At 37.4% G+C, this 19,088-nt stretch overlaps 1 protein-coding gene across 1 annotated transcript; it reads right to left on the minus strand.

Annotated features, from left to right (window-relative positions):
- Positions 1-422: 422 nt before the first annotated feature.
- Positions 423-10,492, minus strand: LOC149112792 (DNA topoisomerase 3-alpha-like; the record flags this gene model as incomplete). The annotated part of the gene is made up of 22 exons (XM_089289374.1): positions 423-970; positions 1,198-1,400; positions 1,730-1,789; positions 1,909-1,948; positions 2,605-2,748; positions 3,664-3,746; positions 3,854-3,890; positions 4,008-4,262; positions 4,644-4,729; positions 5,105-5,278; positions 5,761-5,857; positions 6,225-6,288; positions 6,533-6,591; positions 7,293-7,321; positions 7,578-7,647; positions 7,847-7,960; positions 8,670-8,748; positions 8,854-8,904; positions 9,148-9,222; positions 9,762-9,812; positions 9,913-9,972; positions 10,406-10,492. Coding segments are annotated over 22 exons (1,953 nt in total), but the record flags the coding sequence as incomplete, so codon positions are not given.
- Between the last annotated feature and the right edge of the window lie 8,596 nt (positions 10,493-19,088).

Here is a 19,088-nt window from a genome sequence, read left to right on the forward strand (position 1 = left end):
AGTTGATCAGAAGTTTATCTCGAATGTACACCCCTATGATTAGAAGTAACTACGACTGAGAGTACATCTCAAGATTAACAATCACTATTAATCCAGAAACTGAGGTTGTTACAATACGTATAATTTTAAGAGCTGGAGACCTCCGCATTTATAAACCTAAAATTTGACAGTTGCAAAAACAAAAACAGATCAAGTGCGACAAACTTACTCTTATCTATTTCAGTCACAGTAGAGTGGCAGAGTTTGATCAGTACAGTTGACTCAGTCCCAGTTTTGCGAACCATCTGAAGGTACAAAGATTGGCTCGACAAGCCCAAGATCAGGGTAAAGTCTGACCGTGCTAAATACTAAATCATCAGTGTTAAGTGAACATTTAGATGGGAGCCATTGGGTAAAACAATCAGACCTGCATTACTTGGATCTGCCAAAAAAAGGAATGTCATTTTAATACAACCGTGACACATGACTGACATAAATAGAGCTTGCTCGCAATAAAATCCTCGTCCCTAAGGTAAGATTGGAACATCGTCGAGGTGTTATTAGTACCTACAGATTGCTGGTTAACCTGCATCAGCAATAAACCGAATTCTCGACTTATTTTTCATCCTAGACAAAAGAATACTCCAGTTTGTACGTCTCATTTTTTCATTGTTCAATAAGACATGGTTTTTATTAAAATAATTGAAATGCAAGTACATTGAAGCATAATGCATATTTGATAAGTGTCCTTGGTGGTTTCATGAAGTTACAGGATGTACATTGTAATAAAAGTAAGATGTAAAACGTGGAATCAAGCTTTGAGCCACAGCTGAAATGTTCTAAGAACTCATCGAGGCATCCCACATGTCAGAGACATGAGATGTAAAAGAATTTATTTGCATTGTGCGTTAACAGATAAATATTATTAGCGACAGAATATCTACTCCGGCTGTGTGTTATCTGTTCATGGGGCAGGTCCTGTTGGTGTGACCTGCAAATAAGGAAAAAAATACTGAAGCAACAGCTTTTGTTTGCTAATACACTTTGCCTCTTCATCGCTTTTGTAAGATAAATGAAGTTCAGGCACTTTCAAGTCTTTCCACTCTAAATTTCACAAAGTTACCACTGTTGAGGTTGCCAGAAATTCTTTATTACCAATCAAGCACTGTTTTTGGAGCAGAGGCAAAATTCTTTGAACAAAATTAAAGAAATCCCTACCTTCCTGGTGGCAAAGGCCGCACTTTCTTTTCTTTGTCGCTCCACTGTTTGTTGGTGCTGATCGTCCTGTTTTGAACCCGTTACTGCCAGCTGATGACTCTGGAGTGTCCCCCCATTCAAAGAAATCGCAACCCTGCCCTCTCGGCTTAGCACAACAGTAAAATGGCCGGCCCTTGTTCGGTCCTTCCTTGGAAACTGTGCGGCTGAGAAATTTAATGAAAGTTAGTTTTGGTTATGTGTTGCAAGTATTGGTACTTGAAGAATACAACAAGCTAATGGATGGACTTGCATGAGTGTGAGGCTGCTGTGAAAACAGAGTAAAAGCTTTCTTAAGAAAATGTTGTTCAAATCTCTTTAAACCTCTATTTTTAATCTGTCGTCGTGCCAAATTGCTATAAATTATCCAGACTACTTACTTTATTACTAGTAGTCCAATTGGTGATGTGTTGATCAGTATTTCATAACAGAGAACTTTCGCATATGCATGTAGTTGTAAGCCACAACTAAAGATATTAAGTGTGTAATGTAATACCTTACAGCTGGTTCGCTACAGCGACAAGAGGGATTAGAGCTGTCTGTACTCATTGATCCACTGCAATGAAAGACACATTATGAGGCAGTTTGTGAGAAAAAAAGAAAAACAAACGACACAGAACAGATTTTGTGTTGACTTCCCGTGTATAGATGGCCTAATCAAAAATTGTATCTCACCTGACTCCAGTAAAAGTTGTGTTTCTTCCAGAGTTGAATCCTAAAGTAAGGAAAAGTTTACTTATTAGTGGAAGATCCCAATGTAGACACAAGAGCACTTTCAAAAGCAGACATTTTCCATTTTCACCTTAGTAGAGGGAATGAATTGTGGGAGTGAGACACAGGGGAACTTACATTGCCTTCACCAAGAACACAACATACTGATCCCTGCCAGCACTCAAACCTAGACTGCCAAATCAGACGTGTGATAATCTAACCGTTAGATCATCGTGTTATCCACTTTGGTTAAACTTAACAAATTGACGTCATGCGTCTGTCTTGTTATTGATGATGAATTTCGTCATAACATTGTCAAAGCAGCTGTGAATCCACGAGGCTATCGCCTCGTGGATCCGCAGACTACTTTGACAATGTTATGATGAAATTCATTGTCAATAACAGGACAGACGTATGAAAAACTGACGTCAATCTGTTTTTTACGATAACAGATTGTCAAATTGTCCGCTCTCGCTCGTTGACGCATCGCATAAATTATAAATTCATGAGTCTGTCCGCATATTGACGATGAAGATTAGCCAATGAGCGCGCGAGAATTTCTGCAGTTATCGTAAAATGTTTATTTGATAGTAATTTTTTTATGGAAAAAAGCTTCAACTCGCACAAAAAACTCTGGACCAACCAACAGTGATCATGTACCTGCATTATTCCTGTTGAAGTTATTGGATGTCATTAGAGGCGCAGTTTGGCCAAATGATGATGATGAACTCCCTGAATCGTCATCAGCCCACAAGAAAAATCCACAGCCATTATCTCTGTTTGGACATTTATAAAACGGTCCACCTGAATGTAAATAATTAAAATCAAACCAGCACTGTTATTTCTTCCCTGATCAAGGTAACCTTCTTATGCGACAAATACATGACGTCCCTTTCAGTTTTACTGAAGGTTAGCCATCGCACTCTTTGCAAAGAGTTCCAGGTTTGAACACTGACTGGGTTCGCTGTAATGTGTTCCTTAAGCAATGTAATTTACTCTCTGTGCCTCTCTCTACCCAGGTGTATAGGAGAATCTTTGTTTACAACATTTGCCTCATTACCATAAGCGATACAGTTTCTGATGGAGCCACAAAGAGATTAATACTGAATATTGAAAGGGCACAGCACGATTAACTATCCCAAGGAATCTGAGCGCGATGGGTTGAATACTTTTTGTGCGACGAGGGTTTAAAAGCTCAAAATTTTACAAAGAATGTATGAGCTCATTAGCGCTTTTGCCATCCAGAAATTTTGATGTTTCTGAAAGTCAATCTCTCCTCGGATATTACACCCAAAGAGCCAAAAATTTCACCACTTACTAAGTTTCACAAGCTCTTTAAGTTTTCTTAGTAAAATCGTGTCTAGCATGATGCCCCCTATGCGCAAAGTCGTATGTTAATGAGGAAAAATGTAAACAAAGACGTCAGCAAAGATTCGCCCATAAAATGAGTAACAACAAATTCGTAGGCCAACCAGACAAACTGCCAGGATAATCTGACAGACTAACATCTTGCCAAAATGGAGTAGCAATATTCATACAATAATAACATTGTAAGTTGCTCCATGCAAAGAACCTGGCGCTAATCAGAACCAGTATGCCATTTAAGATTAACTTCTACTGATCTCTCCTAGCATGGGATAGACTTTCACTGTTTTATGGGTTCCTGCGAGCCACTTCATATATCTATATGCTACTGGAACTAGTGTTCATGTTACTTACCTTTGTTAGGTCCATCTTTCTTTACAGTTAATGTTGTTGCAGGTTGCCCACAGGTACAAACCACACAGTTCTCATTGTCATCTCTGTCGTAAAAGTTAACAAAATAGGATGAAAAAATGACCTCAATATAGTGGTAATGGTGCATTAAAGCAGAGGGCTGGCAGCAAATCCAGATTTCTGTAAAACTTACCCTCCAATGTGGCCACCTGAAGGAAATTGGTTGAAACCTGAAAAGAAAAACGGGAGCACACACATTTAGATGAAGATTTGACTTCTTCTCATGTTGCAACTGTAGATTGTTAATTTATAGTTTGGCGTTAATTGAAAATGAAATGAGGATGTACCTCCCGAAAATGATGAGCTGAGTCCCCAACTCTGACCAGCTGGTGTATAACCACGCCCTGCGTTCCTACTGGATTGATTGGAGGTAATACCTCCCCTTGGAACAGAAGGTCTTCTAACTTGAGATGTTGCAGCTGATCTAGAGCCGCTCCCTCTCGTCTTGCTAGGCATGCCTCGACCACGCCCTGAAGTATGTTTGTTTCCTCTGTTGCTGGGCTGAGAAGTTTGTCTCCCTCTTCCAGCTGAATTTGAACCACCTGGTCAGGTATCCAGGTATAAGAATCAGTGGCGAATGCATGTTGAAGAATTCAAAAAAAGAACTACTGCCTTAAAACCGCTAACAGTATGACAGCAAGAAAAAGTGGCAAATACATGATCCTTCTATCACCAACAAATGGCTTAAGCCATGATTTTCCACCTTTAGTACAACAGATACAGAAGAAGCACCTTAAACTGATTAAGTTTCCGAAATTCTCCCTGCGTGTATGCTCAGAGCACTTGCTATTGAATTTCAGACATTCCCTATGTTTTGCTACAAACAGAAGAAAACACTACCCTTATTGAAGGATTTCCGACTGATCTGGTGAAACAATAGTTCTTTTAATGAAGAAGAACATTTCCTGGATAGAGCTTTTTACCTGACTCTGACGGCAGCCTTGTTAAGTCCTTCAGGTCCAATAACTCTCTTAGACTATCATCACATCCACCAACGCAGCCAGTATATCTATAAAGCAAGAATGATACAATCATCAGCGGTCAACAAAACAAGCTTCATGCACGAGGGGTCCTTTTCAACAAAGCCAATGGTTTCGCTGGAGTCTTAAGCACTTAACTGAATGTTTTAGCAATAAGAAAACATAGTGTCACGCTTTCAACATTAAAGGTTAACAATTATTTCATCATAAGCATTTGGGAAAATTTTGGTGACACAGACCTAGCTTGCCTTGAGGAAATGCTGGATTTTCATAGTAAATTAGGAAAATGGGTCAAAGCCAACATGTTCTGCATGACGTTTCAAGCTACTCAGGCATGCAGCAAACACAGGTGAATCACACAAATCCTCCACCCACCTTTAAACAATGCAAATTTTAAAACTTACTCTAAAGGCATCATGGGTGGAACAGAACCTCTCTTGAGTTTGAACCTGATTTTATGTACATCTCCTGGTTGACACCGCTGACACACAGACTCATGAACTGCAGCCTCAACCACAAATTTAGGGAAGAAGGCACTGGCACGGCATCTTGGGTAGCCTTGACATCCTATCATGAAGCTGCAGAGTCAAAAGAAGAAAAACGTAACAAGGCTGTTGCATTTTAACAAGTCAGGAACTATACATATTACAAACCTGGGTGGGAAGCTACAGGGGTTTCATTAATGTTTTCAGTAGGAAGGCAACTGGTTTTCACAGGTGGGCAAAACGTTTTGAACCAAAGTCCTCTCCAAGAAAAACTTTTTTCCAGATGGCCTAAGCCGGCGGACAAAACCATCCTCACAGCCACTCAATTTGCTTGGTGCCCAGCCCTTAATGAAACCCTGTGAGTAAGTTTGGAAGAAAGTAAAAGTGGACGAGGTGACTACTTTCAAAAAGAAGGTCAACTTGGCACCTAACAGCAGCAGCAGAGAAAAGTCATTAAAACACTCTAAACTGATGGTTTTATGACAAAACTTGGAAAATCACTGGAAATATTTGCAGTCACTACATGTACATCAGCCATAAGTATTTCTATACTTATTTTAACAACATCAGCGTACCTGCCATCTTTAGTTTTCTTGAGCACCATTTGTTCAGTGTTGCATCTAGGACAAAGGTGAAGAGGTTCTGTTCCTCTCTCGTCCTCATTACCAAGAACTGTAATCATAAAAAAATCACTAAAGGTTTGGAAAGTTTGTAGATAGACCTTGGGAAGGCATGAGCAGAGTCCGGATTCCACCAAGAATTTGGTTATACAGTAAGAGCAAGATTTCTTACAATCCTTGAACCGTTGTGAATGAAAGTAAATTAAAGTATCAATTCTCAGTTTCTCACTGAGTAGATCTGCATTAGGATAAAAAGTTAGTAATCAGCATTAATTCGGTTTTGAGCATAATGCCCTGGTTGACAAACTCTGTCATTCAGTTATCCTGTGCTTGATGTTCAGTGACATAAACAATGCATTCAATCAAACATTTTTCTCCTTCTATTTACGCATACAACAGTATGCAACAGTAAGTTTTACCTTCATTGATAAATTCTTGAGGATCTCCAAAATAAGATGATAAGGCTTGATCCAGTTTGACTGCCTATACAGAGAAAGAAAACAAACCAATCATGAACCACCACAATTGATGAATTCCAAGAAGTCTGTAATACTGATTTGAATATTAACCTACTATAAACTGAGCAGCCAAAGACAATTAAATCCAAATTAGTAACATTGAAGCAAGTTTCACCATTTTTTGACAAAACACCTCAGCCACTAAAAGATAATCTTTATATCAAAAAAATAAATAAGAGATACTCCTTGAAGAATACATATAAGCCCACCTCTTGCACAGCTTGAACAAACTGTTCCTTATATTTGGCTATCTGTTCAACAAGTACATCTAAACAACAGGAATCATAATTATCAGATATTTTATGGCAAAAGCAAGTCTACTACATCTTGTTTTCTTTGTCATACACATGTCTCAAGTACTGTCCACCACGCTATTGCTACTTGACAATGTTCTTTTTATTAATTTTTTACAACTTTGGGTTAGGGTTTTATGTCTCTGAGAACTCTCTGATGACTTCTGTCTTATTTTGAATGAATGCATTAATGAAGTCTTCACTGAAAAAGTCAGACTCAGCAGACATACCAGTATAAAGTTTACAATCGAAATCATGAATAAAAGTAAGACAAAAACAATTTAAAATCTGCACTAGTCTAGAAAGACATCTTGTTATAAATGAGTTTTTGTATCTCCATTCTTATCTGGGGAGTTGGAATTATTCCCTCCTTTTACTTAGTATTCTTGACCATTTTGGCAGCAACAAATCTTGAAGGGGGTGATTTTTCATGGTGGCCATCTTGTCAAATAAATGTTGAGCAGCCAATGACAATGCAACTAGTGAGGGAGGCAGTTGACAACAGACTGAGTGAGAATGAGAAACTTGACAACTGCACCTATCACATATGTTACACTTTCACTGGAAGATATCAAAGAGTTGTTTAAAAAGATTCCAGTTTGCTAGTAGTAAATATTGATCAAAAACTTGATCAGGTGACAGTGATAAGGTGTACAGTACTGTAAATTGTCCTTACCATCTTTGTTTCTTGTTCCTTCACAAATTCTGCAAAGTTAGATTATAAAGTAGGCACTAAATTTAATAAAATAATACAGTAATAAAAGAAAATTCACCATTGAGGATAGTCTAATGTGGACAATCATCTGGGCGGACATGGAGTAAACAAGTGTGCAGAATTGCTCTGTTATTATCAGCTAACAGAATTACCACCATGTGATTATATTTGAGAACAGCTGGGAATAAATTTTTTAACAATCAGCTTTTACTGAAAATGCTGCTGTAGCCAGTATATCTCACTCACCTTTTTAAATCAGCTTCAAGTTCTGACCTCAGCCTTGGTTTGAAAAGCTCAAATCCCATCAAGTCATAACCTTTTCAAATACAAGAGAAATGCAAGGAAATACAATCAGATTCTGGGTCAAAATAGCAGAGTTAAGAAAACAGGTAGCAACATTGTAACAGAGGACTGCTGTATGAAAATAATGCAGAGTTTCTGAGATGATTATTCCATATTGAGGATTAATTAGTCTTCATAAATTACAACTCAATAGATCTTTGTGAAGCTATTACCTTCAACAAGTCCCATTCCAAGCTGTCCTGGTAGAAAGGTCCCATCTTGCTGCACTCCCACATAGCACCTGTTTTTTATGGTCTCTATATGTTCTGCGTGAGTTGCATCTGTGCCTGTATGTAAAAGGTGAACAACAAGAATATTTCACTTGTCTGTAAAGGTGGATCATCGCTAAAATTCACTTCTCCTTTAGTTATTTGCTGTTACTACTGACAAAAGTATTTAGACAGAAAATACAATCATTAATTACGCTAAACAGAGACACAGTGGAACCCTGTTAAAATGGTCACCAATGGGCCACAAAAATCTGGTCATATTAACCGGGTGGCCATATTAAAAGGAGTTCTTTAAATACAAAAATGACTGACTGAGCTTTTGTTTAGGCCAGAATAAAGTGGCCATAAATAACAGGGTGGCCGTAAGGCAGGGTTCCATTCCATTGGAGTGTGAATTATAAATAATATTAAGTGAATGGACTTGAAAAGTTACTAGGTAGGAGTTAACTTGTATTAACTTGAATTTTCATGGTTATAATAAGTGTATATTTGGAAAAACATATTAATTACATGAAATAAGATAAATCTTTGAATAAAATTCAATCAATGTTTTGCATAATCATATAATTTCACTAGATTTCAATAAAAAGTAAAATAACGAAAAATAAGACTGTTCCTGGCAATATTGAAAAATTGTCTTCACTCATGACTCCAAACTAATCCTCTCAAGGATCCAAGGAGAATATTATTATGGAAAATGTACGGTAAAAATAAACGTTGACATTGAATCTTGAACAAGTTTGTAAATTGAGCTTTTCCAATTTACCTATACCATGTTTCTCCATTAGACTGATCAGATCAGCTTCAGTTAACAAAGGAGGAGGTTTGGTTTCACCATCAACCATCTGCAAACAGTTTGAAATAATTAGAACACAAGTACTCATGTTATGTTAACTATTGACCAACAACAGCTCATTAATCAACAGACATCAAGCTCAGTAATTACAAACCTCAATTGAACTTGGTTGAAATTCTTCACCTTGGTTGTACCCTGGGATTGTCTAACATGAAGAAAGCAGATTTGAGAATGCTAAGATAATCATAAAAGGTTTACAGGTAAAAGAAGTTCAACTTTGTAATACATGTATGTAAGCTCAAGAAATCACAATCATGAAACCAATCTAAACAGTTCTCAATATACAAATTTACATTGCACACTCCTGATTACAAAAGTTGCTTGATATGTGCAGACATAATTATCTGAATTCAGAAAACAGAACGCGATTGAAATAAAATGAACCTACCTTTGCATTCCACTTGTCATATGGATAAACATCAAGATAGTTTCTTGCAATTATCATGAGTCCTGTAGCTGTAAACTAAAAGCATGGAGTACAGAGATCCATAAATAATCAGTTTATTCTCAACTTGAAATAACAATAAGATTTAATTTAGTACATTTTGAATATAGTAAATCTCTATATTTACTTTAAGAATTGAGAAGCATTTTATGTGTAAAAAACAACTACTGCATATCTGGACACTAGGGCACTATTTTACAATGCTATTCACCTTACTATGCCACCTACGAAAGTTTTTGATTAGAATTTGACAACTTTTTGCCATCTTTTTGAAAACTTCTGATGGCTTTCGTTTGAAAGTGCATATCAAACTGTGACAACTTCCTGCTGGTTTCAAATGTTCACAGATTGAGACTTTTGAAATGTTGAATTTCATAATTTAACATCTTTACCTTCAACAGTCCCATGTTTTGATTTGCTGGTTCAAATAGAGGCCAGTAAAAAGTTGTCAAGAAAATTCAAACTTTAAGAAAAAACTTTCTCAAGTGGTAATGGTAGGATGCATGGCACAGTAAACCCAAAATGATTTGTTTTCACAAGTTAGGATGTCAACTAACCTTTTCTCGAGCAATCTCTATTTCCACGTTTCTCCCTTGACCTTTGGCATCCTGACAAAAAGAGTCAGTTCAGTTTATGATATGGCTCGCCATTGACAACTTCAGGCAATATTAATGTATCTTTAGCAAAGCATAATGTGAAATTTCTTACCTCAGAACAGCAGGCTAAGAAATGTCTCACTATAAACTCGTACAGTCTTTTCTCATTACCCTGCCAATACAATGGAGTGTACCTTTGAGTTACAGAATATATAAATATTGTAGACAAGAGAAATAACATATCATAATATTATAATCTACATGTAGTTAACACAAGATATCATGAACTATAATTACAGATTGGCTGAATAAATTATATCCCAACAGTACTTCTGAAGGCCAAAATGCTTGTGCTTTTCCACGCGATTTGCTTTATTTTCATGGAACTTTCTACACCCGTTTGGCAGAAAGAGGCCAGACAGATAACATATCAAGTCGTTGAAGCCATGCGAGAAGCAGAGAAAACTTAAACGGGCTCGATTGAGTCCCTTGTTCAAGGAATATTTCATGTTACGATCGATCGAACGCTGGGATCAAATCTTGTTATTTTATCGTTTTCTCCTGCTCGATTCACTTCGACATCTTCTGTGGTGAAAATAACTTACAGCGCGTTGACTGAGCGTATTTTTGTGATTCTGTTCTGGTTCGTTTTTCCGCCCAAACAAAAGAATCGTTAGTTGTCCTCCATGTTTTCAGTACTGCTCGTCCAAGGGCCTGGGGAATATTTATATTTGGTTCCAGTCTTTCTGAGAAAAATGTCACGCAACTCACAGATTTCAAAACAAAACTTTTGCTTCCAACGAAGGTTAATATCGCCGCCGCTCAGTAAAATTTCTGAAAGATTTCGGCGTAGTCGTTCTCGTCATATATGGGGTAGCCTAGATAGTGTTTTACTCCATTTTTATAACACTCGTAACATGTCCTTTTAGGCGACAGGAGTTGCATTTACGGTAAAACATGACCTTTACAATTCTTGATCGTTTTTCACAGAAGGGCGCCTCTTCAATATCATCATGTACCTCATCCCAACCCATTTCCTTTTTTTTGCCTCCTTTTTATTGCGAGATACTCCTTATAAATTGTCTCACGAAGCTCTGGAGGGGGGTTTTGGATGGCCTCGGAAAGTTGACAGCTCATGTCCGGTGTTCGAACAGTATAACACAGGTCGCGTTATGTCTAAATAGTGAATCCCTCTCCCCGGTTATCCCGTTTAATTCGGTTCGGGCGCTCCCCTTTTTCTTCACAGTAGTAATAAGAGGAGTAGTAATAACAGGATTAACCAAATAAAATTTTGTAACCCAGACCATTATTTTCTTGTTTTAACTCCCTCCCACCGTAATAACCGAAGCGAGCAAGCGAGGTTCGGTTATTACGGTGGGGGAGTTAAAACAAGAAAATAATGGTCTGGGTTACAAAATGGTATTTGGTTAATTCTCTTATTACTACTCGTTACTATATCTGTTATTTATTTGATTAGAGAAATTTTATTTTTATCAAGGGAAAGTCAGAGAAAAGCATTGTTCTGGACCTCTAGTTTTGTCTCTAACTCAAATCCTTCCATTGTGGGAAACAAATCATGTTTTGAATTCAAGACAGAATTGATGTTAAATACATTTATCAGAATTATTTTTGATATGTTTATATTTTTTGCTTTTACACAATTGTACAGTCCCAGTGTTGTCACCGAATAGTTCGAGCACGCCTTCCGTGCCTATCTTGGTAAACATCTCACACCTTCAGTTTTCAGGGCTTGGCTCTGTAAAATGCCAACACAACTGAGAATAAGACACGTTGTGCATTTAAAACGCGGCGATGAATTTCAAGCTCCCGAAGACACATGTTCAGTCTTTCCTTGGGGTTTTTAAAGATATCACACACGACTTCAAGAGTCAACTTCTTGAAAACTATTCAACGAATTTCATTTGAAATACCTGTGCTTTTTTAGAAGAAAATAACTTACGACTGAGTGCGTGCTTTATTCGATATTTTTTTAATGATATCACTGTATGCTCTATTGTTTGACGCACAGAAATCTCAATGAAATATTCTGATGCAGCAAACACCTTTCTAGTAGGTGTAATGAATTTTAATCGCGTATGTAAGGAAGTCTCAAAGGACATCCCGTTCATTTTAGTGTCAGAAACCGTCGTGTGATGTAGAGGTGAAGCAGCATCTTCGTGGATGTACGAACTCCCCTTCGCAGATAAGTCTACGCTTTCGTTTTCTCTTTTCATGTCCTTGTTCGCTTTTCGCTACGCCTGCACTTTTCCGCAGTTTAGTGGTTTAGTATAGCCATTTCGATGAGCAATTTTTTACGTCCACACATTGAAGAAATTGTTGAATACTGGGAGGGTGTGAAACTTTCGGAATAAAGAATTACCAAGTGCGTTTAGACAAGCACATCGGAATAGTAGGTTTGAAAGTTTCTTACTGAATACCACATTTCAGAAATAAGTTAATTTACTAGCTCTCTCGTTCGTCGTTTTTGTAACTGTTTTATGTTGTCCACGGCGGGTCTGAACTAAAGGTCACATTCCACAGGTCAGAGTACAGGTCACTGTGCTTCAGATAAATAAACAGCACCAAGATTCAGTCTCCTAGCCCTAATTAGCCCTAGTACTTTGCGAAAATGTTGTTTTAGATCGAGGGGAAACTATTGGCATAGTTATTCATCAGTAGAGTAGGGATTTCTACTCTTGACCTGTGGAATGCGACCTGTGTTTTAGACCCGGTTTGTTGTCCATTGCTCCGATGCTCTGAGTTGCTAAGGATATGAAGATCTGACTGACTTAATATCAACAGTTTTAAAATTACGTCAATAATATTTCCTGAGGATTTAAATTCCTTTCTCATGCACGAACAGTTTGTTTCAATACAATCGCTGAACTAACTGCTCGTGAAGTTTTTAACTGGAGTTAATTTAGGCGGTTTTACTTTGGGCGCGGCTTTGTTGATATGATATACAGCCATCCTACTCCCTTACTCCAGGATTGATTTCTGATACATTTTCGGGTAAGTAATATCAAAACATTTCGTTAGAATTTCAGACATAAAGGCAAATTTGAGTTATAATTGCATTGTGGCTATTGTTTATTTATCCTCATGTTTTCATAATTTTCGTGAAATCAGAAATTACTTGACGAATATAGAACCAATTTTGAACAAACTTGCTTTGAATTCTGGCGAAAACACTAAAACTATCTCACTCCAAATAAAATACTTCTAAGATAACATTAAGAAGTTTGTTAATGCAGGCGATATTGACCGACGTTGTGTGGCCGGCTTCTAACTACCTAACTGATTGACCTACTGAATATATTTTTTGCCAGTTTCGTCTCTCCCGCCTCGCACTAAACGAACAGAGGGATATCCAAAGGAAATGTAACCATTATGAGCAGCCGTGGTCAGCTTTGGAGCTCCGTTCTCTCCTTATCAGCCTCTTTATGCTTGTTGCGATCAACTCCAATTTCAGGTAAATTCTAGGTTTTACTTTATCTTTAATTTACAAGTATGATCTGACCTTACAGCAAAGTTTGACTTAAAAATTCTGACTAAGAACAAGTAGCTATCACGATAAATGTATTGTTGTGGTTCAGTTTGACCCTTGCTACAATTCTATTTTTTTTTTTTTTTTTTTTTTTTTTTTGTTCTAGTGTATGGTAGTTTAAATTAAAACGTAACCGAAATCTTTTTGGATTGTAGGTTGTGGTTCTTGGGCTCTAGCGCAACCTGGAAGTTGACCACAGGAAATGACTGATTTCAGATAAGTACATTGTAGTTTTGTTATTTGTTCGTCGTTTCCCTGGTAAACGATTTAATTCAGAGCAATATTGATCAGGAAATACAATATACCACCAGAGTCCCAGAACTAACACGTTTGTACGCAGTAAATTTTCTAAGCAAAAAGAAAGCCAGTAACCACTATAAAGTGCATTTCTCTATTGTCTTGATTTCAGGCTAGCGAATACAATATAATAGCCTGAAAATAGCAAAATTGTACAATAATTGCAAGACTGTACTATTGAATAAAAGGAGAAGTACTTCTTTTATTGACATCTCTCTTTTTTCCAAGGTTGAACACAGAATGCATTGAACCCGGAAAAAGCAGCCATTTTGGATTATAGTGTGTTACCCTTCGATGCAAGCGGACGACATCTGAACAGGTAAGCTCGTCATAATTTTCTTATCTAGCCTCTTCTGTCTTACCGGTATATCATTTACAGTCTCAGTCCAAAAAAGAAAATAATTAATTTTCTTTTATCATGTTGAGTACATCCTGAGGGAAAATGTAGCAAAAAAATAATAATTTTATACTGCTTTGTACGTTCAAACGCTGCCTGAGTAACATTTATGCTTTAAATGTCTCTGTAAACCGCTAGCTCTGCATTGTTTTTGACCAAATTCCTAAACCTAACGCAATTTAAGTCAGTATATCAAAGCTTCCTCTTTTCTTTTTCATGTAGGTTTTAAGAAAGATATGCTGAGAGAAAACAAGTCCATTTTGTACGACAGTGCGTGGCCCTAATGTTCGTTGGTACAAGTTAAGTATTGCAAACATCTCGGTTCAGATAGACCAGATATTATCTTCGCAGTTTTCTATTCGTTAACTGAGAAATGTTGTCTAAATGTACCACCAAAAGCTCAGCAGTAACGTTCATAAAATATTTTTGGCCGGTTTTAGAAATTGATCTTCAACTTGCCTCTCTTGGTTTCTGGCAAATTTATGAAACGAAGGACTGAAAATTTTCCAGTGCAAGAAAAGCAACTTCGTTGGCTCTTGGACTCAGTGGTTTCAATCAGTAGTTCACTGCTTGCTAATGGCTGGAAACTACTTTTTCTCCACAATAAGTCCAGCACCTCAAATTTTCCGTTTTTTTCGGTTTCAGTCCAAAGTTAATAAAATCTCCTTCCATGTCAATACATTCAAAGTATCTTGCAGAGAAAATTTTCAACTATTTTAATGTCCTCGGCAGAACCAGGAAGTTTATTTGAGATTTGCCAGCCAACAAAAATGTAGTGTTTTCTTGAATAATTATATCATACAGTATTGATACCTGCTTTAAGAAGTCGCTGCAGAATTGTCTGCTATTAAGTTTATAAACACGACTCGCATTTGTTGATGAAAAAATAGCTCGTTTTATGTTTAATCTCCTTTTTGCCAGGTGAACTCGGATACTGAAGAGAAAGTGTGGCCATTTTGGATTGCAGTGTGTAATTCTTGGAAGCTGGTGCACTATGACATATTGGAAAAAATCTTTTAATTCAGATAAGTTAACCCTTTCTTTATTTTACTTGAATTTGTCGTTGACCACCTTAATAACTGTAATCCTGTAGAGAAATCTGATCGGGAGCACTGAAAGATGAAATTTTGATCCTGTGGTGAGCGTGTGGCAAAGAATTGAACATCTCAGTCCATGACGGGATTTGAACCCATAAACTCTCAGATACCGGTTGGGCAATGAGGAATTGTTCTGATGTCCGAACGAATTCTTAAAAGTAACACGATTGCGAGAGATTTGTTCCGTCATTAATTTCAATAACGTAATGCTTTAGAAAAGCACTGTAAATGTGTATTTAGGGGCAAATATTCGAAATTAACACAACTGGAGATTCGATCATCGTTGAAAAGTATCGTAATTTGTTGCTCTTTGCTCTTTTTATCACCAGGTTAAATGCAAACACCGTTTCAATAGAAAGTGTAGCTTGCTGGATCAAAGTGTATGAGCTCTTGAAACCTGGTTCAAGTTTACAGCCATTGGAAACACCCTTTTGCAGATAAGTCGTTTTCTTCTCTGTTTACCATTGAACGGTTTCAGTTCAAAGAGTGATCAGAGTCTGACTATATCAATGCCTTGCTGACCCTTGTTAAGCATCTTGGAGAGAAAATACTGGAATCAGGGTATATTGTAATCAGTAAGAAGAATTTAATTTGTGAGGTGATATTTCTGTCAGTGACACAGGAACTCGCAAATGTCGCCAGTTTGATTTTTGCGGGAGCTCCGGCAACTGTCCACCAAACTGTTTCATCGTAAATCCTCGAATTAGCGCAACGGGGAGCTTATTTCAAATTTAGGAGAAGACAGGAGGGGGCGCTTATTCGAGGAGAGGCGCTTATTTTTGCCGATAGGAGGGGCGCTTATTCGAAGGGACGCTTATTTTACGGGAGGCGCTAATTCGAGGATTTACGGTATCTAAATTTACTTGTTGAAGATTGAAGACTTGTCCAACGACGTAATGAAATCATTAATTATTATAACTTTCGTAAGATCATTGTGAAACGGTAAGTGTTTAGCGATACAATCAATGATAACCAGCTTTTTTGTTGATGTGGAATTTCCCTTTTTCTTCCAGGTTAAGTGTCCTTTCAAACGAATATGTAGTCATTTTGGATTGCAGTGTGCTAGCTCTTGGACCCTGGAAATATCTCACTTCAGATAAGTCGTTTTCTTGTTTCGCTAGACTAAGTCGTTTACCATTAACGGGTTCAATCCAAGAGTGATCAAAATATAATCTCATCGTACCTCTCTGCGTTGTCAAGTTTGTTCCAAAGAAAATGTTACCAAATTCATAGAAATAACAACTAAAGAAACGTGTGACAATCAATGGGGAAAATTAATATTTTGAGCTTGAGACTGAATTGAAAGGTTGAACAACGCAATTTGTTATTTTAAGGGACAACTTGAAACGGCCGAATATTCTCCGCAATGCAAATTTGAAGTCCTATTTCCCGACATTTTGAATTCAAATTTAACAGAACAAAAACCTGGTGGTACTAGTAACGGTTACAAAATTATTTTTATATAAACATTGTGAAAAACAAAGATTTTAAAGTAGCATTCCAGCTTACTCTCGGCTTGGCTTTGCGAACGAAGATGTAAGAAGGGAGTGATCCACTTACGCTGCAGACAGAGAACCATTGACGACAATTTACGAGAACAATTCCAGTTTAATAGAACAATGATAATTTGCAGTGCGAACAATGCTTTCCCTATACGAGGCCGCAAATGAACTTTAAAGGCGATTCATTTAATTTAGAGAAGGAGTTGCTCAAAATCAATTGTGTTTTTAAATAGTATTGTCAGACCTTCAAGAACGAACAGCAACTTAATTATATAACGACTGATAGAGCTCATCACTTTATCGGCGTGACAATTATAACTGCGCTTTGGTAAACACGATCATTTTTTGGTCATTTATGTTCGAGGCTTGACCAAAATCTATATAAACATGCACTACTTTTTCGTCTGTATAACTGATATAAGTACAATGCTAAACATGGAAGTGAATGAAAAAAATATCATCGACTAGGGCAATTCAGTGTCTTGCTACACCATTTAATATGAATATTAACTTTTAGAACAGAGACAACAGAATTAATTTTTCAGGTGGCTGAAAATATTTACGAGCGTTGTTTGGTTTCAATACTTGCCTGTGTCCGAGCACGACTGCGCTCAAGCCTTGAGAGAAAAGTCATGTTTTCGATGTAGCGATGTTTCACTGACATGGATTTCAAAGTGTAGTTTGAGTATTTTCCGTTTTCTCAAGAAAACAACAGTTTGTTCCATGTGAATAAAGTATTTGTCGCGGTATTCAAACAAACAACAAACAAATAACATTCCAGCTAGAATAAATATGTGACGCTATTCTCACAGGGTAGCTGAAATGATAAATTGAAGTAATGGTCGCGATACATTTTAAAACAAAACAGCAAACAAAAATGGACCCTGAGAAAATAGATAAATAAAACAAGTACACAGGTCAAAAGGTGTCAAAGCTACTTTTATACATATGAAATGTACTAATGAAATGGAAAATAGATAAAATCGAAAACTTTAGAAAGCTTTGAATTTACATAGTCTGTTAATTGATGCGCGCCCAGTTTGCCGCTTCCTTGGAATGTCGATTTCCGTAAAAATAAACAATCTTCAATCTAAGGAGGAGTCATAGTATTGGGATCTGCGCGCACCAATGATATGGGACAATTTTGCTATTTTTAGAACAAATTGCGCCAGCTGACGACATATATCCGTACGGATCTACGCACATTTCGTGGGTTCTCGCGTGGATATTGTCATATTACGTCATGCCACGTGCTCCCATCGGGCCTCGGGAGTTTGAAGTAGAACCTCTGGTATCCGCCACATTGTCCGCTCGTGTTGTCGTGTAGTACCCGTTGCGTTGTTAAATAAAGAATATAGAAGGCAATATTGTGACAGATGTTGCCTTGTTGCGTGATCAAAAGGCGAGAGTTGTGAGATTCTGTTGCGGATTTTTCACAGCGATGACAGGGAATAAGAACCAGGGCGCTTAAATGTAGTTTCATGCTCTGTTCGTACTAATGGAAAAGGTGAGTTTTTTTCAGGATCGAAAACAAGATCAGACTTCAATTTCGCGCTGTGAATGAAAAATATTTTCTCGTGCTAGTTGTTCACGTAAGCTTTTGCTTGTTCTGACTTAAGAATAAAGCTTACGTAAGAAAACTCTCCACTCTGGTATCGAGGTAATTTGTGAATTTCTCAAACAATCATAACCAAAACCTGTTTTTGATAGTTTCTTATTGTTTCTGCTCGTTTGGCAAGTTTGCAAAAGTTTTTGGAAGGAAAGTCTGACGCGTACAAGTAGCTTCAGGGCGTGCACTTTCAAGTCCGAGTCGCCGGTGTTTTCACTTGTCAACAAATATTTTGTGCTGAGATTCTGCAACAATTTTCACCAACGCCAAAAAGCTACCAACATCATGTGTGTTTCTTGAAGGTAGTGAAATTTTATACTGCGAAAATAAAATACATAACTCAACCAACACTGAATCGAAATCGTTGTTCGAGTTGATTAAAGAAGGCGTCATCGTAACTTTGCTGATTATTTCTGCTGTATTCACATATTTTCAGCTAAGCTTTTAATATGTTCTTAAACATTTATCAACCTGAAACATATTTAAAAACTAGAGATATTGTATGAGTTCGATGTTCGATGTTCGATGTTCACTCGAAAGTGCGGAAGTCCAATTTGCCATGTTTACTGACTGTACAAAACACGCATCGGCGGGCGCTCTTATTCATCGACAACAGACAATTCATTGGATTTTTACACAAACAAAGCTTAGCAGTATCTACAGTCGTAAGATAATTGGACCTTGATGAAACATCAAGCGTTGCTTACAATTCAGGCTAAACGTAAACTTGCAATTTTTTATTGCTTTCGGTCGCGATAGAATCTGGCGAAATCGCCGCCAGCGTGTGGCAAGAGGAGGGAAACTTTGAAGTCCTAAAACGCTGCTATATCCAAATATAT

The sequence above is a fragment of the Orbicella faveolata genome, unplaced genomic scaffold, assembly GCF_042242905.1.
Source record: "Orbicella faveolata isolate gen_17 unplaced genomic scaffold, um_ofav_v1 contig_2, whole genome shotgun sequence".
In the NCBI taxonomy this organism is placed as follows: domain Eukaryota; kingdom Metazoa; phylum Cnidaria; class Anthozoa; order Scleractinia; family Merulinidae; genus Orbicella; species Orbicella faveolata.